The sequence below is a fragment of the Pelobates fuscus genome, chromosome 2, assembly GCF_036172605.1.
Source record: "Pelobates fuscus isolate aPelFus1 chromosome 2, aPelFus1.pri, whole genome shotgun sequence".
Classification (NCBI taxonomy): Eukaryota; Metazoa; Chordata; class Amphibia; order Anura; family Pelobatidae; genus Pelobates; species Pelobates fuscus.
The window spans coordinates 24789657-24816390 of NC_086318.1; the positions used below are offsets into that span (position 1 = coordinate 24789657).

At 38.5% G+C, this 26734-nt stretch overlaps 1 protein-coding gene across 1 annotated transcript in view; it reads left to right on the forward strand.

Moving 5' to 3' along the window:
* BLK (BLK proto-oncogene, Src family tyrosine kinase) overlaps positions 1-26734 on the forward strand; it is a 72515-nt gene that overhangs the window by 29000 nt on the left and 16781 nt on the right. The window contains exons 4-10 of the mRNA XM_063442019.1: positions 11173-11266; positions 14111-14212; positions 16108-16211; positions 19022-19171; positions 19801-19950; positions 20142-20321; positions 22378-22454. Of these exons, the coding sequence (XP_063298089.1) occupies positions 11173-11266; positions 14111-14212; positions 16108-16211; positions 19022-19171; positions 19801-19950; positions 20142-20321; positions 22378-22454 (857 nt within the window). The remainder of the gene's footprint in view (positions 1-11172; positions 11267-14110; positions 14213-16107; positions 16212-19021; positions 19172-19800; positions 19951-20141; positions 20322-22377; positions 22455-26734) is intronic.

Consider the following 26734-nt stretch of genomic DNA (forward strand, 5'->3'; position numbering starts at 1 on the left):
GCCCTTTTTAGGGCTAGAACATCAGTCTGCTTTTTTTTTTTCCCTGTGTAATCTAATTGCAGTTGCCTGCCTGCCAGCGTGTGTGTAAGGCTCACAGCGTATACTGTACCCACTTGGCCAGTGCCACCACTCCTATCTGGTGGCACATTAGATTGCATGCGCAGTGCCCCAAATTTGAAGTAGGAGGACCGACCAAGCATCTTTTTCCATCTCCTGGTTCCTAAAATTGATGCCATATACATGTCCCCTGATAGGGTACGTAACAGGGATTAAACTGATAGCAATAGTACTACTTAACACACCTTATAATAACGCAGAGAGAGGCAACGCAGAGAGAAGAGTCTGTAGAAGAGGAGTCAGAGGAGGAAGGTGGCTTTGAGGAGGTGGAAGACCAAACACAGCAGGCGTCCCAGGGGGCTTGTTGTCACCTTATATATATTAATGTGACATATAACATGTTAGCATATCGTGATATTTATCCAGGTGTATTGATTTGTTCTAAAATAAGATAAAATCTATGTTTAGGCAAGTTAAAATTCAGCTTGTAGAATCCGGTAGATTATTTTTATTGGATGGTTCCAGGAAATGACTAATGAGCTGGTTTAGATATTGTGTTAATTAAAATTACATGAAAATAGGTCTTAATTACCTAGGAGGTCTAGCCAGCATTGAAAGGGTTATTCTAACTGTTAGCTAAAGTTGTATGGCCTTACGCTGCAAGCTGTGTGAAAGAAAGCTTTTCTGTGTGTGTAAGTTTCATTTTCTTTGTCTCTGTGAAGCCCATCATAAATCTTGTCTTGACAATTGCTATGTTAACCATTGGAATGTGTATTGCCATTGTATTGCATACCATGTTATACTAAATATTCATTGATTATTATCACGCATGTTACATATTATTATTATTTAATTTGTCACAATAAATTGTATCTATTTTTATAACAAATTGTGATTTTATTTATATGGAATACATTTCACTTACATAATAACGATCTTTGGAATCTGAGAATTTAAATAGTGGGCAATTCTCAACTGTTTACTATTATTATCCCATAAATATCCCCACAAATAGCTTGCATTTAAAAAACAAACAAAACACTTTTTTGACTGTAATATAATAGCAGTCAGTTTCCTTCACACGTGCGCGTTTCAGGGCCTGCCAGGGCCCAGTGTCACACCAGTGCAACTCATATCTGGTGTAACAGTAGTGTACATTTAAAAAAAAAATACAGGGGGCTTGTTGTCACCGTTCGGGGACCCATGGTGTTGTACGTGGCTGGGTGGAGGAAGAGACCTTCAATGACATCAGTGAGGACAAGGAACGGGACATGGCTAGCTTGGTATCCAACCTTGTGCAAATGGGGAGTTTGCGGTTGTGCAAATGGACTGTTTGCGGTTGTTTGCGGTGCGTTAAACAGGGAGTTTGGTCTGTCACTGTGAAACGGGCGTAACCCTTACACTACCTGATCGATACAACATCATACCTGATGTTTTAAAGCACGTTATTCCAAACAATTTAGGAAGGTTAGGTGATTTATGCCCTTTATGGATTAAAACCAGACTCTGCATCAACTATGTAATTTTCCATGGAAGTTTTGCCATGGATCCCCCTCCGGCATGCCACAGTCCAGGTGTTAGTCCCCTTGAAACAACTTTTCCATCACTATTGTGGCCAGAAAGAGTCCCTGTGGGTTTTAAAATTCGCCTGCCTATTGAAGTCTATGGCGGTTCGCCCGGTTCGCCCATTCGCGAACATTTGCGGAAGTTTGCTTTCGCCGTTCGCGAACGGAAAATTTTATGTTCGCAACATCTCTACTGATCATATATTAATTAACCCATAATTGTTCTCATGTATCCTTTGCTCGTTAATTAACTCTCTTTGCTCGTTAATTAACTCTCACCAAACCAAGAAGTGACTGACGCTTACTCTACTTTTAGAGCATTATATATGCATTATGATCCCAGAAGGGTTTCTAGGACTGCCCGTTTGCATGACATTCTACATTTAGAAACTGTAATTTTTATTGAGAAATTTTCATGTAAATTACAAAGCTTGCCAAAAGGTAACAGAACAAAATCATTGTGAAAAGCAGATCTACATTCATAACTTTTATATATTAAATTTACAGTTTAATTTACAATCTTATCTATCCCACTCAAGTTATCAAATCTATAAAAACAGATGAATTGAATGAAAAGCTACGGTCATTTTTTTACCAATCAATTTTAGTAAAATTTGATATTCTGACTCATGTTTTCTAATTATATTTAAGAGACATCACATGTTGATTATATCCCCTGCATTATTTTTATTCATCGTGAATCAGAGATGTGGATCGAGGTACCCTGTTATCTTGGTCATCCAACCAGAGAGAGGAAGTCGGGTGGAATGGGTAGAGAATGCTAACATATAGCTGCGGTAAAACTAAACAAAATATTATTGTAAAAAGATTTCTTGGTAATAATATTATAGTGTATGTGTCGTTTGGAATATCTCACCGGTTCCAAAGCACAGTTTTGGTTTTTAAGCTCATTGGTCCTGTTACTCAGGAATACTGTAGAAAATGATTGTTTTGTTTTGCACTGTGCATTCAAGATATTATTAATGAATACACTGTGCGTTCGTGGATAATTGAGCCAATGTTGTCAAACATCAAGAATGAAGGAATGGAAAACTGAAAAAAAAAAAATCATATAATACACGAGTCACTTAATGGCGAATATTGTATTATGGGAAAGTGTCGGGGACAGGGGAACAACTTGCACGACTGCTTATGCGGAGAACATGTGCTGCTACTGTGGTTTAGTTTTCACGTTTTGAAGTGGTTGCAGTAATCAGCTCAGTGTGAGAACTGTCTAAATTGTGATGTTGGTCTTAAAACTATAAGGAGTTTCTAAAAGATTATAACAAGATGTTTCGTCTTACATTACCTAATTTTTGTGATAAGAACATTTAACATATTCCGTCAGACTAGCTAGTACTTAGTTGCATGTTTTTTATCTTTTCAACATTTACTTTATAAAGTGAAGGAGTCAGGGGAGAGGAAATGGTAGGCGTGTGTGTTTTACACTTAATGAGATTTATGTCAATAAGGAGAAACTTCTAAAGTTGCTATGCACCTTTAACCAATCATACATAAAACTCTTTTAAACTATACTGTTAGTTAGCAGCCAACCTTGAAGGGACACTATAGTCACCAAAACAACTTTAGCTTAATGAAGCAGTTTTTGTGTATAGTCTCACTGCTCAATTCTCTGCCATTTAACAGTTAAATCACTTTTGTTTCTGTCCACACAGCCCTAGTCACACCTCCCTGGCTGTGACTCCCACAGCCTGCATTAAAAAAATGGTATCATTTTCATTTAGATGTTAACTTGCTTTAGAAGTTTGTATCTCCTGCTCTGTAAATTGAGCTTTAACACACACATAGGGGGCTCCTGTAGGCTCTAGAAGTCTATTACCAGAGCAGAAGGTAAAACAATTCTAGATGTCTTATGCTGCCACATAAACTGAGCCTCAGGAACAGGAAAATGCTCCCCACTACCAAAACACCACTGAAAGCTTGGGATGTGATTTATATAGAGGTTAAGGGAAATGTTGGTGTTCTCAGGCCATGCCAGCATCCACTCAAAAATCTGAGGCCTGGAGACATCTGGAGCTCTCTCTTGCTAACCAATTTGATCAATTTATTTTCGAACAATTCATTACTATCATTCAACAAAATTCAACTTAAATATAATCAAGGTGATTTGGTTGCCCCCAAATACGAACTTATAATTAACAAATTTAGAGAGATTTTTGAAGACACAATTCTTGATCATAATTATAAGCACTTTGAAAAATCCCAATTGGAAAAAATGCACCTTGATTACAAGAGTAGAAAACAATCCATACCCCTGTGTCACTCTTATATTATGTCAGGGACCAGGAACCAGACAGAGACAGAAGTAGATGCAAACACACCTTTATTAATAAATAACAAATAATAAACAAAAGCAAAGTCCAGGAATCAAGCAGGGGTCAGTCACCAGAGCGGGTAGTCAGACAAGCCAGGATCAGGAGCACGGAGAGCAGCGGAGTCAGGAACAAGGCCGGAGTCAGAAACCAGGATCAAACAGGAAACACAGGAACAAGGAGACTTCTGGGAAACAGGAAACCACGCAAGGGCAAGGAGGTTCTGGGCTTAGCTGCTTAAATAGGCAGAACTGATTAGCAGCAGGGTTGATTACTACTCACAGGTGAGTAACCGTGGCAACAAGCAGAAGCAGCTCAAGTAATAGCAGCTGCAAACTCAATCACTGAAACAGAAAGGTTTTGCTGTTTAAAACAGCAAAGAAACCCTGACAGTACCTCCCCCTCAACGATTCCCCCCATCTCTGTTGGTGGGTCCGGGCTTCATGGGGAAGCGGGCGTGATAGGAACGAAGGAGGGATGGTGCATGGACATCAGAGGCTGGAACCCAGGAGCGTTCCTCTGGACCGTATCCTTTCCAGTGCACCAAGTATTGGATCTGTCCTCTGAAGACCCGTGAGTCAATGATGCTGCGTATTTCATATTCCTCATGATTGTCAATCAGAACAGGACGTGGACGTGGCACTGAGTTGGTGTAGCGATTACAAACCAACGGTTTCAAGAGGGAAACATGGAAAACATTTGAGATGCGCATGTTAGCAGGAAGGTCAAGTGCGTAAGCTACAGGGTTAACCCTTCGAAGTATACGAAATGGCCCAACGTATCGGGGTGCCAGTTTTTGTGAGGGAACACGGAGGCGTAGGTTGCGGGAAGACAGCCAGACCCTCTCTCCGACCTGATAGGCAGGTGCAGGAAGGCGTCTGCGGTCGGCCTGGAGTTTGTAGTTCTGCATTGCGCGTTGCAAAGAACTCTGAACCTGCACCCAAGTGGAACGGAGTTCCCTGAGATGTCCCTCCAATGCCGGTATCTCCTGTGGCAAGAACGTATCAGGCAACATGGACGGTTGAAACCCATAGTTTGCCAGGAACGGGGATAGCCGGGAGGAGGCATTAATCGCACTATTGTGGGCAAACTCCGCCCAGGGTAGCAGATCAGACCAGTTGTTCTGGTGGTCAGAAATGTAGCAACGCAGAAACTGTTCCAGTGTTTGGTTAGCTCGTTCCGCTGCACCATTGGATTGTGGGTGGTAGGCCGAGGAGAAGGAAAGCTGAATTCCCATTTGCGTACAAAAAGCTCTCCAAAATCTGGACACGAACTGGCTACCCCTATCTGAGACTATCACTTTGGGTAACCCATGCAAACGAAAGATCTCCCGACCAAAAATTGTTGCAAGTTCCTGGGAAGTTGGTAGTTTTTTCAAGGGAATGCAATGCGACATCTTCGAGAATCGGTCAACAACCATGAGAACGACTGTATTGCCACGAGAGACCGGAAGATCTACGATAAAATCCATGGACAAGTGGGTCCAGGGTCGTTCACCATTAGGTATGGTTTGCAGGAGACCCACTGGAGGGCGTCGTGGGGTTTTGTTTTGAGCGCACACAGGACAGGCAGCTACAAAAGCGGTGACATCCGAACGGAGACTAGGCCACCAAAATTGCCGGGATACGGACCAGATTAACTGGTTTTTGCCTGGATGTCCAGCTGCTTTGGAGTCGTGGTATGTACTCAATAGTTTCGTACGGAGGTTAATAGGTACAAAACAACGGCCATTAGGTTTCTCTGGAGGAGCATTACTTTGTGCAGCCAGAATCTCCTCGCCTAGGGGTGAGGTGAGGTTAGTACGGATGGTTGCCAGTATATGGTCCGGAGGAATCACAGGAGTAGGGGTTATCTCCTCTCTAGATGGAGGGGAGAACTGTCGAGACAAGGCATCAGCCTGGATGTTTTTTGTACCGGGCAAGTAAGAAACCACATAATTGAATCTTGATAGGAAGAGAGCCCATCTAGCTTGCCGGGGGGAAAGTCGCTTAGCTTCAGAAAGATATGTTAGATTCTTGTGGTCTGTGAGTATGAGGATTGGCACTGAAGTACCCTCAATAAGGTGCCTCCATTCTTTGAGAGCTAAAATTATGGCTAGAAGTTCTCTATCACCAATCTGGTAGTTGCATTCCGCCGGGTTCAATTTCCTCGAGAAATACCCGCACGGATGCCTGGAACTCTCTGGGTTAGGACGTTGAGACAGGAGGGCGCCCACTCCTGTCTCAGACGCATCGACCTCAAGAATGAATGGTAAGGCAGGGTTAGGGTGTGCCAGTATAGGGGCAGCAGCAAAGGCGACTTTGAGAGACTCAAAGGCAGTAATGGCTTCCTGTGACCAATGCTGTGGATCAGCATCTCTCCTGGTCATGTCCGTGAGAGGTTTAACCAAGGAAGAAAAGTTGCGTATGAACTTCCGATAATAATTGGCGAAGCCCAGAAACCGTTGTATAGAGCGAAGACCCGTAGGTCGAGGCCATTTAAGTACAGCCGAAAGTTTCTCCGGATCCATAGAGAATCCAGTATCTGAGATAACATATCCCAAGAATGTAACCTGTTTGCAGTGAAACTCACATTTCTCCAATTTGCAGAACAGACTATTTTCTCTAAGTCTCTGTAGAACACGAGAAACGTCTGCGTGATGGTTCTCGAGAGATGTGGAATGGATCAGAATATCATCAAGATAAACCACCACACATTGCTGCAGCATATCTCGCAGGACGTCATTTATAAATTCTTGGAAAACCGCCGGAGCATTGCAAAGACCAAAGGGCATTACTAGGTATTCGTAATGGCCGCTCCTGGTGTTAAATGCGGTTTTCCATTCGTGGTCCTCTTTTATCCGGACGAGATTATATGCCCCTCTCAGATCAAGTTTGGTGAAGACCGTTGCTCCCTTGAGGCGGTCAAATAATTCCGTGATTAATGGAATGGGGTAGGCATTCTTAATAGTAATGCGATTGAGACCCCTATAGTCGATACAGGGTCTCAACTCGCCATCTTTTTTCTTTACAAAGAAAAAGCCGGCCCCGGCAGGAGAAGATGACTTCCGAATAAAACCCTTAGACAGTGCATCGGTAACATACTCCTCCATGGCTCGATTTTCTGCTACAGACAGTGGGTAAATCCGGCCCTGGGGAGGATTGGTACCCGGTTGGAGTTCGATACCACAGTCATACGGACGGTGTGGTGGCAGAACGCTGGCTTGACCCTTGTCAAATACATCTTGGAATTCTTGGTACTCAGCGGGTAAGGAAGAGGCAGAACATGCGCCCAAAACTTTGACCGGTTTCTGGAGACAGGACAATGTGCATTGCTGGGACCATGATAATATCTCAGCTTTGCGCCAATCAATTGTGGGGTTATGCTTCTGTAACCAAGGGTATCCCAAAACAACCTGGTAATATGGAGAGGAAATGACCTGGAATTGGGTCGTCTCATGATGTAGAGCCCCTACAGCCAGAGATATGGGCACGGTTTCTTGGGTCACGTGGGTTGGCTGTATTGGTCTGCCATCGATGGCTTCGAAGGCTAGTGGGGAGTTGCGAGACTGTAAGGGTATAGAGTGCTTTGCTGCAAATGCACAATCTATAAACAAGCCTGCGGCCCCAGAATCAAGTAACGCCCGGGTTTCAATGGATGAATCAGACCAGGAGAGGATAACGGGCACCAAGGGTTTGTGCACACATATCTCTGGGTCTGCAGAAAGACCACCCAAGATCTGCCCCTGACAGTATCTTGGGTACAGACCCTTTGCCGGACGGATCGGGCAAAACTTTAACATGTGACCGTGGTGTCCGCAGTATAGGCACAGGCCCTCCCTCCTCCTAAAGGCTCTCTCCTCGGCCGAGAGGCGTGAGAAGCCTAACCGCCTTGGCTCCACACAGACAGAGGACTCAGGACCAGGAGGCAAGGGAGGTGAGGGAGGTTCGGGTGGGCAAGAAAAGCTCGGTGTCAAATTTACAAGAGGCCTCCGCAGGCGCTCCTTGGATGAGGATCTCTCTCGGAGTCTGATGTCAATGAGGGTGACAAATGATATCAGTTCCTCGAGATCTTTAGGTAATTCTCTGGCTGCAATCTCATTTTTAAACACATCGGAAAGACCTTGTGCAAAGGCAGCCACAAGAGTCTCGTTGTTCCAGCCACCCTCTGCTGCCATGGTACGGAATTCACTGGCATACTCGACAATAGTTTTTGTGCCCTGAGAATTAGACATGAGTAGTTCGGCAGTAGGGGTGGAGCGAGCTGGAATATCAAAAACCCTATTGAAGGATGCAACAAATTCAGGGTAATTGTAAATAATAGGCTTCTCCGCCTCCCAGAGAGGTTTTGCCCAAGCTAGGGCCTTTTCAGACAGCAAAGAAATCATGAAGTGAACTTTGTCACTGTCTGTAGGAAATGCCTGGGGCAGGGTTTCAAGGTATCCTTTAACCTGATTTATAAATTCTCTGCACTGTGCTGGGTCGCCCCCAAAATGCTGAGGGAGCGGGACAGACCCAGTCATTTCTCTAGCCGCTACAGGTTTGGAGGTTACAACCGGTGCTAGAACAGGAAGTGAGGCAGAGGCGGCCGCAATCGCAGGCTGGCCGGGTACTGGATCCAGATGGGCATACTGGTCCAAATGGTGGTTCTGCTGGTCCCACTGGGTAAGCAGGTTAGGTATAGGTGTCTTGCCTGTACCATCTGTATTCATGGCCCTTGCGTAATGTCAGGGACCAGGAACCAGACAGAGACAGAAGTAGATGCAAACACACCTTTATTAATAAATAACAAATAATAAACAAAAGCAAAGTCCAGGAATCAAGCAGGGGTCAGTCACCAGAGCGGGTAGTCAGACAAGCCAGGATCAGGAGCACGGAGAGCAGCGGAGTCAGGAACAAGGCCGGAGTCAGGAACCAGGATCAAACAGGAAACACAGGAACAAGGAGACTTCTGGGAAACAGGAAACCACGCAAGGGCAAGGAGGTTCTGGGCTTAGCTGCTTAAATAGGCAGAACTGATTAGCAGCAGGGTTGATTACTACTCACAGGTGAGTAACCGTGGCAACAAGCAGAAGCAGCTCAAGTAATAGCAGCTGCAAACTCAATCACTGAAACAGAAAGGTTTTGCTGTTTAAAACAGCAAAGAAACCCTGACATATTATGACAAGGCCCCAGGTCAAATAAGACTTTATGGAAGCATGGGAGAGGGATCTCCAGAATGAGATATCTCTAGATCAGGGGTTCCCAACCCAGTCCTCAAGTACCCCCTACCAGCCAAGGATTTAGGCATTACCCTGTTGTGTCTAAAGTGTTGTTTTTTTTTTTTAAACACCTTAGACACAACTGGGTAATCCCTAAATCCTGGACTGGTAGGGGGTACTTGAGGACTGGGTTGGGAACTATGGATCTAGATGATTGGCTACACATTACTTTAAATTTAAAAGGTATAAATCAGTGCTCAGCCCATCTGGAGAACCATTATAAAGTCCTCTAAAGGTGGTATTTGACATGGTCACATCTCCAGAAAATGTGCTCAACTCTGCATCTCTGTTGCCATGGTTGTGGACACATAGGCACCTACTCTCATATGTGGTGGCAATGTCCACGTATTCAGATATTTTGAAAGAGTACATAGTGTAGTTAAAGATATTGTTCCCTCCGTTGAGAACTTATCACCAGAATTGTGTCTATTCAAGATAATTCCTGATGATTTCACTAAAGTTGATAGAATACTAGTGTTGCAAAGATGCCTCTGCCATGTGTTCCTGGAGGGGCCTGCTGGCTAGCCTTCTGCCTAAAGACTATGCGCCATGTAAAAAGACATCCAGTTGACATCCATGGAAAATCTGAACCACTAAACTGATCTGAATGATTTTTGGATATGATGGTCACTCAAATCAGGGCTATCAGGGGTTGTGACTCTTGAGAGGTTTCCATGGATTTGGGGGGTACTTTTGGGGTGTTGTGAGATTGTGTGTTTTTCTGTAGCTTGAGATAATTGGGTTTGTACAGTTCCTGACTCAATTATCTCTCAGGCACAGAGGAGGAGTATGTAGAATGTATTGCTTGTATATGCCTCTCCCCCTCCCCCTTTTTCCTGTCCTATTGTTTCCCAGCAGGGCGTTGTCCCAGGGACACTGCCAGACTAGTTTTAACTAGGAGAAGAGAGGTCTACCCACTGGGAGCTTGATCCAGGACTTGGGTCCAGGGTGGGCGGAGAAGGCGAGACCCCAGCCAAGCTGCGGCTGCTAAGGGGCTACAGTGCTTATGGTGTCCGGTGGAATGCTTACGGTATCTCGGGGATAACCAGGAAGCGTGATTGGCGGACTGGGTACCAGGCAGTCCGCCACAACTAGTAGGCCATGTTCTAACGGCGACTACAATGATTGCTCCTAGATATTGGAAATCCACTTCGATTCCAGTTATTAAAGCAGTTTAATCCCTAGTTATGGAACATAAAAGGTAAAAGTTGAATCTTCGTTTACCATCTAGCCTAACTGATTCACTTAAGTACCATTGGAACATTTGGGAGGAAACTGTCAAACGCAAATATTTTATATAATTTCAACAGCATTTTCTAGTGTTTCTGTTCATCTTCCTTACCCAGATGAGTCTCCATTTACAGCACATAGTATTAATTATCAACACGGGCAAACTGTTTTGTTTTACAATATTTTGATACATCTTGTTTCCACCTGTATATTACTTAATATAATGATGCTATTGCCAATCCCATAATGGACAGGTGTTTTTCCCCTGTTCTGCTTATTATTTTATTGATATTTGTTGTTGTTGTTATTTTAATTGTTTCTTAATCAATGTTCATTCACTTGTTATCTCAATAAATATTGATTCTTTTTTTTTTGTTTCCTTTGTTAAAATGCCCAAACTATTCAATAAAAAACATTTGACCAGAAATTGACAGTGCAATAAAGGAACCTAAAATATCTGGGCTATGTTTCAGGAAGTGTTTAGGAAGACTGTGCAAGTCAAATGCAGGAGGGGTGTGACTAGGGCTACATAAACAACGTGATTTACCTCCTAAGTGGCACAGAATTGAACAGTGAGAATGAAGGGGCATAATTTATAAACCAAAACTACTTCATTATACTAAAGTTATTTTGGTAACTATACTCATGTTCTGTAATTTCCATAATCCTTATCTGCCAACCATGAAACTGGTTTTGCAATTTATGTGGTTCGATGTAGGGTTATAATATATCTTGCTTATTTCTACAGAAAGGAAGCTAGCCGTTGCTCTATTTGATTATGTTCCTGCTAATAGTGGAGATTTGGAGCTTCAGAAAGGAGAAATGATTCAAATTATGTCCGAGTAAGTAATCTGAGTAATTGCTTTGCAGTTCTTATGTCTTATGCTGTTTGGAGTGTTCTTTTAACCCCTTAAAGACTGATGACAGTTCAGGACCGTCATCGGAAACACCGTTCCTCCCGGTGTGGGGGACTGCCTGACAGCCCAGGAAGTCCCCCCTCTGTGAATTAGGCTCCCCGGGCCATGTGATCGCTCTAACAGAGTGGTCACATGGCCGCAATAGGCGTCCAGGTATCTGCCTGCAAGGGGACTATCTGTACTGACAGGCAGTCTCCCTGCATGTATAAAATAATAAAATAAAAATTGTTAATGAATAAAAAATATCATAATATATGTGTATATATATATATATATATATATATATATATATGTATATATAAGATATCTATATAAGAAATGTCTATATATCTTATATATATAATGTCATACTAACTGTATTTTTATATTAATACATGCATATATTTATATAAAAATACACTCACAATTTAATTACATACGTATATATATATAATATATATATATATATATATATATATATATATATATATAAACAATATATATTGTATATATGTATATTATTATAAAATATAAATTATAAGTAAATAAAAATAAATAAAAAAGCGTAAACGTAAATATATATATATTTATATCAAAATACACTTAGAATTAAATTATACATACATCTATGTATATATAAATAAATAAAAATAATAAGAAATATATATATATATATCCATACACAAAATTACATAAATAATTTCATAAATATACACGTAGACTTCAAATATATAAATATGTATATATATATATATATTTAAATTCTACGTGCATATTTATGTAATATTTTTACATAATTAAGTAATTTTATTGATTGCAATTTGAGGGACCTGCCTGACAACCCAGGCGAAAGTCCAGAGAATTTAATTTGCTAGCACTGTATTTAACTTTCCAAGACACCATAAAACCTGTACATGGGGGGGATCCGTTTTACTTGGGAGACTTCGTTGAACACAAATATTAGTAAAACATATCACAGCGATGGTATTGTCAATGAAAGTGATGTTTTTTGCATTTTTCACACAGAAACGTCACTTTCACTAATGATATAATTGTTGTGATACGTTTTACTGTGGTGGTTTATCCATACAGTCCATACAGAGTCCATACAGATGTTCAAACAGCTACTAGATGCATACTTGCAACAACAGAATATTTAAGGATATAATCTTTCAATGTAGGGTAATAACTGCTTGATCCAAGGATAAATCTGACTGACATTCTGGGGTCAAGAAGGATTTTTTTTCCTAGCTTGTTGCAAAATTGTGCTTCAAACTGGTTTTTTTTGCCTTCTTTTGGATCAACAGCAAAAAACAAATGTGAGGAAGGCTGAACTTGATGGACGCAAGTCTCTTTTCAGCTATGTAACTATAACTATAACTGTCTTGAAACACTAATATTTGTGTTCAGCAAAGTCTTCTGAGTATAACAGTACCCCCCATGTACAGGTTTTATTGCGTTTTTGAAAAATACAGGGTCAAATATAAGGGTCAAATTTGTTTACATTGAAAATTGCCAGGTTGGTTATGTTGCCGTTGAAAGCGTATGGTAGCCCAGGAATGAGAATTACCCCCATGATGGCATACCATTTGCAAAAGAAGACAACCAAGGGTATTGCATATGGGGTATGTCCAGACATTTTTAGAAGCCACTTAGCCACAAACACTGGCAAAAGTTAGTATTCATAACTGTTTTTTAAATTTTTAACACACAAACAAATATAAATGCTAACTTTGGCCAGTGTTTGTGACTAAGTGGCTACTAAAAAAGACTGGACATACCCCATATTGAATACCCTGGGTTGTCTACTTTAAAAAAAATATGTACATGTGAGGTGTGATTCGGGGATTTATGACAGATAACAGTGTTACAATGTCACTATTGATACATTTTAAATATATATATATATTGAAACAGCAATTTCCTCCTTGTATTTATAGGCCTATAACTTGCAAAAAAAAAAGCAAAAAAGCATGTAAACACTGGGTGTTTTTAAACTCGGGACAACATTTTTAATCTATATAGCATTTTTTTCCCATTATCTTTTGTAGATAAGTAAAAGATTTTTCAAGTAAAAGTAAAAAAAAATATTTGTTTTTCAAATTTTCACCATATTTTTTTTTTTTTTAAGTAAATTATATGACATGATACATATAATGATATGTAAAGAAAGCCCTTATTTTCCTGAAAAAAAAACAATACATAATTTGTATGGCAACAGTAAATGAGAGAGAAGAAAATTACAGCTAAACACAAACACCACAAAAGTGTTAAAACAGCCCTGGTCCTTAACGTACAACATGACCAAAACAGTCCGGCCCTTAAGGGGTTAATCTTTTTCCATATTTGTTTCTTTTAAATTAGTTTTAAATATAGAGCAGCTGACAATCCAGTTCAGTACTGGCACAGTTCAGGTACCTTTGATAAAGGCAGTCAGTTGGTGCCGAAACGTTTGGGGGTTTGGTGACTCGTGTTTCTGTAGCTTGTAAGACATTTTATTTTTGGTAATTTACCATTAGTTTATTGTATTTGACCTTGCTTCTGTCATTGTGTTTATTCTTTTTTGTATGTTTTCACTTTGGTACTTTTTGTACATAATAAAGCAAAGTTTTTTGAGATTGTTATAGTGTGCATTCTGTATTCTATAGATATTTGGATGTTTGACACATTTGAGGGAGTGTTTATTTGGTTTGCACCTGGCTATTTTTATACTATTTTGTCTCTCCATGTGCTGTTGTTTTGAGTATATATTAGAAAATAAAACATACTTTTAAATTATTTATCATTTAGTTGCAAAGCAGACTGGTGGCTGGCAAAATCCAATCTCTCGGGTAAAGAAGGATATGTTCCCAGAACGTACGTCTCACCTGTTAATAATGTGGACCCAGAAAAGTAAGCAGACAATGTTTTATCAACAAATTGAATTATTGTGACACATCGGCTACACTAATTCAGTCTATTTCTAAAGAAATATGTGGCTAAACTTTATACACATAACATATTTCTAACAGCAATTTATATTCATTTGTGTTATTTCGTTCATTCAAAAAATGTTCTACATGGCTGATTTATATATTTATGCGATATATTTAAACTATTAAGTGATTAGTGATCCAGTATAATTTTATTGATATCTTTTATCGTAGTTTATTATTTATGAAAAAGCAGAGAAATAGATGGCCTAACATAAGATGAAGAAATGTTAAAGTATACAGAAATTAAATAAAATCAGATGGGACCAATTAACAAAATGTTATTAGATTGAGATTATACAACCAGAACTCGCTGGAAATGACAATATAAGAAATAACAAAAAACTCAGATAAATTAAAAATAAACGCATTAAAAAACACCTACATGGAAGACACTTTGTAAAAAAAATTAAAAAAATCGAGCAAAGTGAGACAAAAGCGTATTTCAAATAAATTAATTGAGAATCGCTGTTGAAATCATTTTTCGCCTTTTTTTATTTTGATTTCTGACTATGGGCTAGATTTTCCACTGACTTCTATATAAATTAAATAGCTACGCAGTTGTAAAAGATAAGCTTATCTCATATAATATAATTTACACCCCAACATATTTTTTCTTAAGTTTTCATTTACGTTTATTCACTCAGTTAAAGGAACATTCCAAGCACCACAACCACTACAGCCCGATGTCTTCCAGGGAAATTAATCAAGCCGTTTGAGAACATAATGCAGTATATTACATCAAGTCCGATGGGAATCGTGGTGCATTTTCCACTGCTTACATCACTCTGTACACAAAATTATAACAGAAATGCTAAGTTCTTTCAACTGGTATGAACTAATCAGATTTCTCTTAATCTACACCCAAACTAATTGTTCTGTCCAGGATTTACAAGTGGAGTATTATTCAGTGAATAAGACATCCCAGACAGATCGATTCGTTCGAGCTTAGATTACAAGGAATTTTATTAATTCGATATTTAACCAAATAAGGCACCTCAGGTAAATCCCAGACAGATCGATTCGTTCGAGCTTAGATTACAAGGAATTTTATTAATTCGATATTTAACCAAATAAGGCACCTCAGGTAAATCCCAGACAGATCGATTCGTTCGAGCTTAGATTACAAGGAATTTTATTAATTCGATATTTAACCAAATAAGGCACCTCAGGTAAATCCCAGACAGATCGATTCGTTCGAGCTTAGATTACAAGGAATTTTATTAATTCGATATTTAACCAAATAAGGCACCTCAGGTAAATCCCAGACAGATCGATTCATTCGGGCATAGATTACAAATAACATAAATCATCAAATAATTTATTGAATAAGACACCACAGGTAAATCCCAGGCGGATCAATTCGTTCAATCGTAGATTAAAATAATTTGATTTGTTCGTACTAGCCGAAAAGTTTATTATTCCTTGTTAGACACGCTGTAGTGAGGTGCAGAGATTGCAATGCCTATTGTTCAGAAGCTACAATTGGAAAAAAAGAACATTTAAGGATATAATGGTTAAGATGTGGAGTGACAGTTTTTTGATCCAAGGAGGAGAAATCTTATTACAGTTTTGGAGACAAAAATATTGTTTCCCCTTTTTTTTTGTGGCTTGACTGGAAATGGCTTGAAATATTTTGTTGTCTGAATGACAGCTCCGATTATGGCCAAAATGTATCTTGTTTCCTGGATTAACGTTTTTTTGTTTGTTTGTTTTTTCAGACTATTTTAACTCAACTTACTAGTGCTGCATTCTAACTATTATATTAAATAGTAATTATGAAATCAAACTTGATACTTTATTTTCTGTTTATAGATTCTTCTTTAAAGGTATAAGTCGAAAAGATGCAGAAAGGCAGTTGTTAGCGCCTGGAAATGTCCGTGGAACATTTCTCATCAGAGATAGTGAAACTAGCCAAGGTATTGCATGTAAATATAATAGTGGGTGGTGGGTGGGATATTGGAGTATATGTCATGTGTGTGTATATATGAGAAGATGAATGCTGATGGTGTGATGTTCGTGATGCAAGCTTCCTGGTGTAAATATAACCCACAAATCAATTTCTTCATTATTTGACATCACAGCTTACCATATTTACCAGCGCAATATTCTGTAGCATTTGACAAGAAATCTATTTTCTCTGAGACTAAAATTAGTTTCTTGGCTAATCAACAGCATGACTAGTTTGAGATAAGGTCTGGAACTTAGATTAGATTGGGGTCTGACCACAATATATTTATAGAAACTGACTGCCAATAAAACACAGTTAGAATGTATCTTGCTTAATTGGATATCATTTAATGTTTTGTTCCAATAGGATAGTAACATTCTTGTCAGCATTCTGCCCAATTCATCCTTAACTTGTCTCTTTATTTCACGTGTATAGATGTTTGTGTCTGTTGACTGTATGAGTGAGCTCAGTCGAAATATTTCACATAGTGTTAGAGGCACTTATAAATAAGGATAGTAGAAAGGGGTCTAATAATTGGTATCCTGGATGCAAATGACAAAATCATATTTTGGTTAAGTTAGTTATTCTCTTGCTGTCGTTTTTAAAACTATTATATAAAAATGAGATGCAAAATGAAATAAGCAAAAAACACTAAAGTATATAGCATACATTGTTTATTTAATAATGCATGTGCTATTTGGGTAAATATTCAGCTGTTCCTGTGGTGATTTTTTATGAGGAAATTGTATATTCATTTATTTACAAATGGTGTGGCCAGGTTGTTTAAAGGAATAATTGGGGCATGAACACCACTTAAACGTATTTGATCCCAATTCATATTTTAAACCCATCACCCTAGCAAATGCCTCCCCTTTTCACATAATGTTTGTTTGGATGGTGCACAGAGTAGTTCGGCAAATGAGAAGTCGGTGTATCTAAGCTGTTAACTTGACTACGTCCCACACCCAATCACTGCCCTTATTATCTGTGTTTCAAAGTTTTGCTAAGCTGAAAGAGGGTCAGATTGACTCACCCTGATCTCTCACTGACTGTGCTGAGTATGAGAATATGAAGATGTGTTGGTACATGGCATGTGTCCGGAGTGTCCCCTTAAGTACACTATGATAAATCTATAGACCTTTTGAAAATTCTAAATAATTCTTCATAAAAATTAAAAGATACAAAAAAAAAAAAACATCCCTCATACTTGGTACACGTCAACAAAAAACTGCTTTGTTGTTCCACTGGTATTTAGAATTTTGAATTCTGTTTAGTATTAAGAGCCTCACAAGTGATAGGAAACCAATTTGCCTCTTCAAACTCAAAGGACTGTCACCTTCAGATTATATTGTGTTCCAACGCAGATGCCCACGTTTTTCTTTGATTCAGAGGGATATGTCATTGGCAATGAACACAAATTGAATATTGATGAATAATATTATTAAACAATGTTTAGTGATTGTCCTACCATATCAAAAGCCTTGGCAAAATCAATGAAATTTACTCCAGTCAGCTTACACAGATTCATGCCACTAGAAGCAAATAATAATTTTACTTGAAACCAACACATAGTTGTAGTGCCCGGTTAAAGGAACATCATAGGATCAGGAACACAAACATATTTTCCTGACCCAAAAGTGTTAAAAAACCCCATATAGCTCCCCTGGCCCACCCTTGCCCCCATAAATATACCAAAATCGTATTCCAGTCTACTGCTCTTGTCTCTGTCACTGATTTGCCTGTTTGGTTGACATCAGAAATTATGAACTGAGCCAATCACAATGCTTCCCCATGGGAATGGCTGAGACTGTCAATGAGGCAGATTAGGGGCTGAGCCAGCACAAGCCAAACACAGCCCTGGCCAATCAGCATCTCCTCATAGAGATGAAATTAATCAATGCATCTCTGTAAGGAAAGTTCAGTGTCTCCATGCAGAGGGTGGAGACCATAACTATATTTGAAAGACATATATTTGTGGTAGAACAAAACTATATATTTCAGCCAGATATTTCATGGCAATACATTTTCAATATCCCATATTCAATGTGCAATATTCAATATACCATATTCAATATACCATATTCAATATACCATACTCAATGTGCAATATTCAATATACCATATTCAATGTGCCATATTCAATATACCATACTCAATGTGCAATATTCGATATCCCATATTCAATATACCATACTCAATGTGCAATATTCAATATACCATATTCAATGTGCCATATTCAATATACCATACTCAATGTGCAATATTCGATATACCATATTCAATATACCATACTCAATGTGCAATATTCGATATACCATATTCAATATACCATATTCAATGTGCCATATTGTGTGTTTTGCAATATTGATAGGAGAACCAATGTAGTAGAAGGACAAGGATGGCTCCTTCTAGCCTCCTTTTATCCTTCTATGACAGTTTGTTTATTAGAATAAAAATAATGATATTTTAAAGATGAAATAATTTAGGGCAGTTATGCAAACCCTGGCCCCTTACAATTTTTAAACTACATTTCCTACGATTCACAGCAAGTTGGAAGACTGGTTGAACATAATGTGAAACAAAGTTTAGAACCATCTGAGACGCGAGAAACCTTTTGATCATGTATCCCATCCTGCCGTACCTGGTATTGTTGGACTATATTTCCCCTGACCCTCACCATCCATAAAATTTAATGGATTAGCACATTTGCATTAAGTCCATTTCTAAAACAGTTTCTTTGATAACCGCTATTTCTTTTTACTTCTGATTTGGTTTCAGGTACATTTTCACTTTCTGTGAGAGACACGGATTCTCAACATGGCGATTTAATCAAACACTATAAAATTAGGACACTGGACAATGGCGGTTTCTACATAACTCCGGCACTGATGTTCCCAAATCTAAAAGATTTAGTGAAACATTATTCAGGTAAGGATATCCTATGATTTATTCTTGATTAGAAGTCCTTGAAAATGCTGGATGATATTTACAAAACCTAACACAAAGTAATAGGTTTCTAACACTTGTTAAATAATTGGGTAGGGAACCTCAACAACCCAAACCACAGCCTCTACTTTCTGGTTGTAAGTCGTTATTGTATGTGAAGAGTGGAGTAGTGCCTTGGAGGTATCCTCAAACCCAGGTCAATGTGGGCTAGTCTGTAATGAGAAGAGAGAACAGTGCAAAATATAGTATAGTAAGTTGGTAATATAATAGAATGAAAAAAAATGGAATTGCACTTACAATATACGGAGCTGATAATTAGCTCCAAATTGATTTGAGTGGGTGTTATAATCCCCGCCTATGGATATACTTGATGTCTTGGTCCAATGGAGGACGATCCAGAGGTATGTAGAAAGAAAAATATGACGACAATATAGTGTATTATGTTTAGTATACTGGGTGGAGTGAATATGTAGAGATGTACACTCACAATTTTTGGAGCCTACTTACAGCTCCCAGTAAACTGCATGTAGTGGGAAATTTAGTGGATATACACAAACATTGTTCTGAAAGTTCAGGATATCTCATACTTATTTCATTCTTTGCTCTTCTAGAAAGACCTGATGGCTTGTGTTATAAACTGGTGCAGCCGTGCCGGATTCAAGGTCAGAACATGTGGCAGCCAGATGAGTGGGAGATCCCACGCGACTCTGTCAGACTAGTGAAGAGACTTGGAGCAGGCCAGTTTGGAGAGGTGTGGATGGGTAAGTACAATCTTTATTGGTTGAACAGTAAAGGTTTCTTCAATAACCCCCAAACCTTTCTACATTACGAATTAATGATATTTTCCCCAACTCTTATAATATGTTACCTCAACTGGCCAGCCATTGGCAGTTTATTGAAGAGCCCTGTAGACTGTGGTTTCATTGTATTGTCTTTTGCTCTGCCATTACAGGATTTTATAAAAATAATGCCAAGGTTGCTATTAAAACTTTAAAGGAGGGAACAATGTCTCCCGTAGCATTTTTGGAAGAAGCCAATTTAATGAAGACACTCCAGCACGATAAGCTGGTACGGCTCCTAGCGGTGGTTACTAAGGAACCAATATACATTGTGACTGAGTTCATGGCTAATGGTAAGGGCACATGTTATATTTCTACAAAGGGGAGATATATTTAGAGAAAAAAAAACTATTTCTGATGTCCAAGGAGACATCTGACTGCTATTTTGGGGTCAAGAAGGAATTTTTTCCTAGTTTTTTGCAAAATTGGAAGCGCTTCAGACTAGGTTTTTTTGCCTTCTTTTGGATCAACAGCAAAAACATATGTGAGGAATGCTGAACTTGATGGACGCAAGTCTCTTTACATCTATGTAACTATGTAACTATGTAAATCATTATATTTTTGATGTAACTGTCTCTGTAATGGGTAATATAAAACCATAAATTATTAATGGTTTATTTACAAGGAACTGAGAAGCATTAATAAGTAGATTGTAAACTCCATGTCAAAATATCCAAAATGAAAAATTGCTAGTTTGGAATAAATTGGACTATTTGACCAATTAGTTATTCACTTGTCAAATTCTATTTTAGTAAATAAACATTTAAGACTTTACCTTTGACCCCGATGACTTTGCCCTATGTAAATTTATTTAAAAAATTACAATTGTTCAAAGAAAAGATGAAAACAAATATGATATGTTCAGTGTTACTTTATATTTCATATAGTGTAATTTTATTTTGGAAAATTTGCATTTTTAGGGCTCTTTACATTGATGCATTTAAATTATTCATAAAGAAAATCATGCAATATTATTTTTCCATGACAATCAAGGTATATTTTTACCAAAATGTAATAGGTCTTGTCCTGCAGCTCCTCCACTAGTTTCTAAATTTTATCTTGAAATTTTGGGACTTTAGCAGGAAGCAATACCGTGTAGATATTGGCCAACCGTAATGGGAAATATGTAGTGGATACTCAGAGCCTCTAACGTGTTCATATTAAACTGTTCACGTTAGTAACAGCACTCAATTATACTAGCTCTGCCTGGGATTAATGTAGATATAGAGTTAAAGCCCCGGGGTTGTAAGGCTGGTGTGGAGAGCTCATGTATCTTCCTCCACTACTGCTATGCAGCTTATAATCATGTCTATCTCTTCTCCGTCCACTGTTATGTCAACTTGGAAGAGGACCCTAATGTCCTGTCTGAGAGCATTGATGTCACCCTTACTAGATAGGACGGTTGTTGCCTGAGAAAGCTGATATCACCTGCTTCTTAGTGGAATCACAATCAGAGTATCCAGGGTCTGGTCCTCAGAGAATGACAAGAGATCATTTTACACTGGCAACATCAAGTTTTATTTGTGGCTGCCAAAAAAAAATAACACTAATATTTTGTGTTCCAGGAACACATCTCATATTTGATTTTGCCCCTATAAGGCGAGAATATTTGAGAAAAAACAAACAAACTACAAACTGGTGGATGAAAGATTATTTTTCTCACAAGTCTGCCAGTCCACTCATGTCAAGTGCTGCCCCATCAACCTTCACTGATTTATGTTTTAATCTACACAGCTTTCAGAAGAAAGCTTAATGGACAACTGTCACTTCTCGTTTTTTAAAATGTTTATTACATTTGATGAAACATACTGATATATTTGTTTTTCAAATAATGTATATTGATTTTTTTGAGAATATTTCACTTTATCTGGCTTAGCGGCCATGTTGGGTCAGAAGGTTAACTTCCCTTCTGCTACGGTTTCAAAGAGAACAATCGCAAAAACAGTTGGTCAAGTAAGTAGAGTCTGACCCATCGCTGCTCAACCAGATAAAAAAGTTACATTTTCCAAAAAAGAAAATCAATAAACATAATTTAATAACATTAAGTTTCATTCAATGTAATAAACTTTTACAAAATATGTAAAATTAAACTTTTATAACAGTTGTCCTTTAACTGCACATTTAATAAAACCTCATTGTGTCAAACGTTATATATATTCATTAAACATTCCTGCTCTGAATGCTCAATGTTTGCCATATTTCACTGCTTAGTGAATATATTTGTATAATATATTCACTAATATATTTGTATAATATAATCTATTCAATGTAAACCTGTGGCTGGATTTAGTGTAACAATGGTTATGACCTGAAGACTTTATTAATATTGTTTCCTTACCTATTGTCTAGGAAGCCTGCTTGATTTTCTGAAGACAGAAGAAGGTATAAAGCTACGGTTTCATAAACTGGTGGACATGGCTGCACAGGTTGGTTAAAATAATGAATTATCAGTTACTATGATATTCCCATCAACAATGAGTTGCAGATTAACCTATAATGAAAAAGTGTCCCTTTGATGGAAATGTGATGTGGGTTTAACTTAAAATGCCGTTATCAATTATTTGCGACATTGCATTCCTGTATTTAAAGGACCACTCTAGGCACCCAGACCACTTCAGCTTAATGAAGTGGTCTGGGTGCCTGGTCCTTTCCTGGGTTAACCCATTTTTTCATAAACATAGCAGTTTCAGAGAAACTGCTATGTTTGTGAATGGGTTAAGCCTTCCCCTATTTCCTCTAGTGGCTGTCTCATTGACAGCCGCTAGAGGCGCTTGCGTGATTCTCACTGTGATTTTCACAGTGAGAGCACGCAAGTGTCCATAGGAAAGCATTATGAATGCTTTCCTATGTGACCGGCTGAATGCGCGCGCAGCTCGTGCCGCGTGTGCGCATTCAGCCGACGGGGAGGAGAAGAGGAGGATTGGAGGAGGAGAGCTCTCCGCCCACCGCTGGAAAAAGGTACGTTTTAAACACTTTCCAGAGCCCGGCGGGAGTGGGACCCTGAGGGTGGGGGCACCCTCAGGGCACTCTAGTGCCAGGAAAACGAGTATGTTTTCCTGGCACTAGAGTGGTCCTTTAACCCCTTAAGGACCAAACTTCTGGAATAAAAGGGAATCATGACATGTCACACATATCATGTGTCCTTAAGGGGTTAAACAAACTATAAATTGTAAGTTTGTTAAAACTATACATTGTGTTAATATATTTACTGTACATTTTAGTACATTTTAATGTAATCAACATTGTATCCTTCCAAGCTTAGCCAACTGAGTCTCTTTAACCCCTTAAGGACACATGACATGTGTGACATGTCATGATTCCCTTTTCCTCCAGAAGTTTGGTCCTTAAGGGGTTAAACTGGGTAATATTAAAAGCTAGACCGCAGGGTTTACCTGAAATCCAACAATAATTTAAATGTAACTGTGTTAAGTTATTTGATCTTACTAAGTAGCAGTGATGGTTTTAAAAGGCACAAGGGGAAAATAGAAGCTCCCACAGAGGCATTAATGGCGATAGGGAGGTAATGCCCCATTATGTTCCAATTGTTAGTAAATAGCGTAAATGGAATGGCAGACTTTACAATGCTTAATCATTTAATATCACTCTTTTATGACAGAGCTTCTTCTACGATAGAGAGTCCTGATTTATACATGGTGTTCATATGTAGATACGTTATGAAGGTATACGGATGATAAACCGATAGGAAACCTGACACTATTTTTAATAGAAAACAAAACTTTGAAAAGATCTCATGAACACTTTTCTAACAATAAACCAGCGCCACGTGATATTTCTAAGTGTTAGCACATGAGCAGGGCCAGCACCACCACACCTCCCATGACGTGATGATCTATCCCAATGCTATTAATTAATAATTAACCCCTTGCATTTAGTGTGTGCAGCCTTTCTTTGGGATCTTACAGCTGTTCATATAGCGCTTATCCTATCTTTTGTTTTTATTCATTAATAATGTAACCTTAACTAATTACACAAATTAAAGGACATATAACAGCTGTAACTAAACTATAACTAGCAAAATCGATAAGTTAGTAAATACGCATGTTTAAAACATCGGTTCATTTAGTGGCATCTAAAAGAAACACATAGACCAGGCCTGCACAACCTGTACCCCGCCCCTCCCCCCCCCAGATGTTTTGAACTACAACTCCCATGATCCCCTGACTATCTGTTTCATTTAAAAAAAAACATGGGTGTTGGCAATCTGTTTCATTAAAATAATCATGGGTTTTGTAGTTAAAAAAATATATAGGGGGGCGACAGGTTGTGCAGGCCTGATATAGACCCTGCAATGTCCGTATGGAACATAACAGGGTGATGACCCATCTGTCATGTATTAACATCACCAATGCATTTGGCTGCCTGCTTCCTTCAGAATGGGATTTAGTTGAAAAGCTCACAATAGTTATTGTTGTTGTTAAGCTTGATATCTGCCTATAGGGATCAATATTTTGAGAGTAAGAAGTTGGTTCAGGCGCAGTTCTCTGTTAATAGTTTCATTGATGTCCGCAGCACCACCACCAGTAAAAGGATCTGTGACATCTGTCTCAATAATCTGGCCAAAAGTCAAGAACACATTATTGATCAATAGCCAACGCTTTATTGCAATTTACCCCAATATTCCATGTCAAATTCCCACTGTGCAATTCCCTTTTGCATACTTGCCTGCATTGGCAAGTGTCAACTCAGCAAAGCAGGAGAATGGGTGGTGACAAGACTGGCATTAGGAGTGTGCCAGTGACATGGTGGCATTGCTGGTAACAATGGTGGCTGTGAAAATACTGCATGTATGCCAAGTGCTGCTCAAGCATTCCCATATGGGTAAATTAAATTCTGCAGGCATGCATAATACTGTGCTTGTACTGTGCATTACAGTGCTTTATGTCTGGTGTTCATTATAGTGCTTTTTGTCTGGTGTTCATTATAGTGCTTTATGTCTGGTGTTCATTATAGTGCTTTATGTCTGGTGTTCATTATAGTGCTTTATGTCTGGTGTTCATTATAGAGCTTTATGTCTGGTGTTCATTATAGGGCTTTATGTCTGGTGTTCATTATAGTGCTTTATGTCTGGTGTTCATTATAGAGCTTTATGTCTGGTGTTCATTATAGTGCTTTATGTCTTGTGTTCATTATAGTGCTTTATGTCTGGTGTTCATTATAGTGCTTTTTGTCTGGTGTTCATTATAGTGCTTTATGTCTGGTGTTCATTATAGTGCTTTATGTCTGGTGTTCATTATAGTGCTTTATGTCTGGTGTTCATTATAGTGCTTTATGTCTGGTGTTCATTATAGAGCTTTATGTCTGGTGTTCATTATAGTGCTTTATGTCTGGTGTTCATTATAGTGCTTTATGTCTGGTGTTCATTATAGTGCTTTATGTCTTGTGTTCATTATAGTGCTTTATGTTTGGTGTTCATTATAGTGCTTTTTGTCTGGTGTTCATTATAGTGCTTTATGTCTGGTGTTCATTATAGTGCTTTATGTCTGGTGTTCATTATAGTGCTTTATGTCTGGTGTTCATTATAGTGCTTTATGTCTTGTGTTCATTATAGTGCTTTATGTCTGGTGTTCATTATAGTGCTTTTTGTCTGGTGTTCATTATAGTGATTTATGTCTGGTGTTCATTATAGTGCTTTATGTCTGGTGTTCATTATAGTGCTTTATGTCTGGTGTTCATTATAGTGCTTTATGTCTGGTGTTCATTATAGTGCTTTATGTCTGGTGTTCATTATAGTGCTTTATGTCTGGTGTTCATTATAGTGCTTTATGTCTTGTGTTCATTATAGTGCCTTTTGTCTGGTGTTCATTATAGTGCTTTATGTCTGGTGTTCATTATAGTGCTTTATGTCTGGTGTTCATTATAGTGCTTTATGTCTGGTGTTCATTACAGTGCTTTATGTCTGGTGTTCATTATAGTGCTTTTTGTCTGGTGTTCATTATAGTGCTTTATGTCTGGTGTTCATTATAGTGCTTTATGTCTGGTGTTCATTATAGTGCTTTATGTCTGGTGTTCATTATAGTGCTTTATGTCTGGTGTTCATTATAGTGCTTTATGTCTTGTGTTCATTATAGTGCCTTTTGTCTGGTGTTCATTATAGTGCTTTATGTCTGGTGTTCATTATAGTGCTTTATGTCTGGTGTTCATTATAGTGCTTTATGTCTGGTGTTCATTATAGTGCTTTATGTCTGGTGTTCATTATAGTGCTTTATGTCTGGTGTTCATTATAGTGCTTTATGTCTGGTGTTCATTATAGTGCTTTATGTCTTGTGTTCATTATAGTGCCTTTTGTCTGGTGTTCATTATAGTGCTTTATGTCTGGTGTTCATTATAGTGCTTTATGTCTGGTGTTCATTATCGTGCTTTATGTCTGGTGTTCATTATAGTGCTTTATGTCTGGTGTTCATTATAGTGCTTTATGTCTTGTGTTCATTATAGTGCTTTATGTCTGGTGTTCATTATAGTGCTTTATGTCTGGTGTTCATTATAGTGCTTTATGTCTGGTGTTCATTATAGTGCTTTATGTCTTGTGTTCATTATAGTGCCTTTTGTCTGGTGTTCATTATAGTGCTTTATGTCTGGTGTTCATTATAGTGCTTTATGTCTGGTGTTCATTATAGTGCTTTATGTCTGGTGTTCATTATAGTGCTTTATGTCTGGTGTTCATTACAGTGCTTTATGTCTGGTGTTC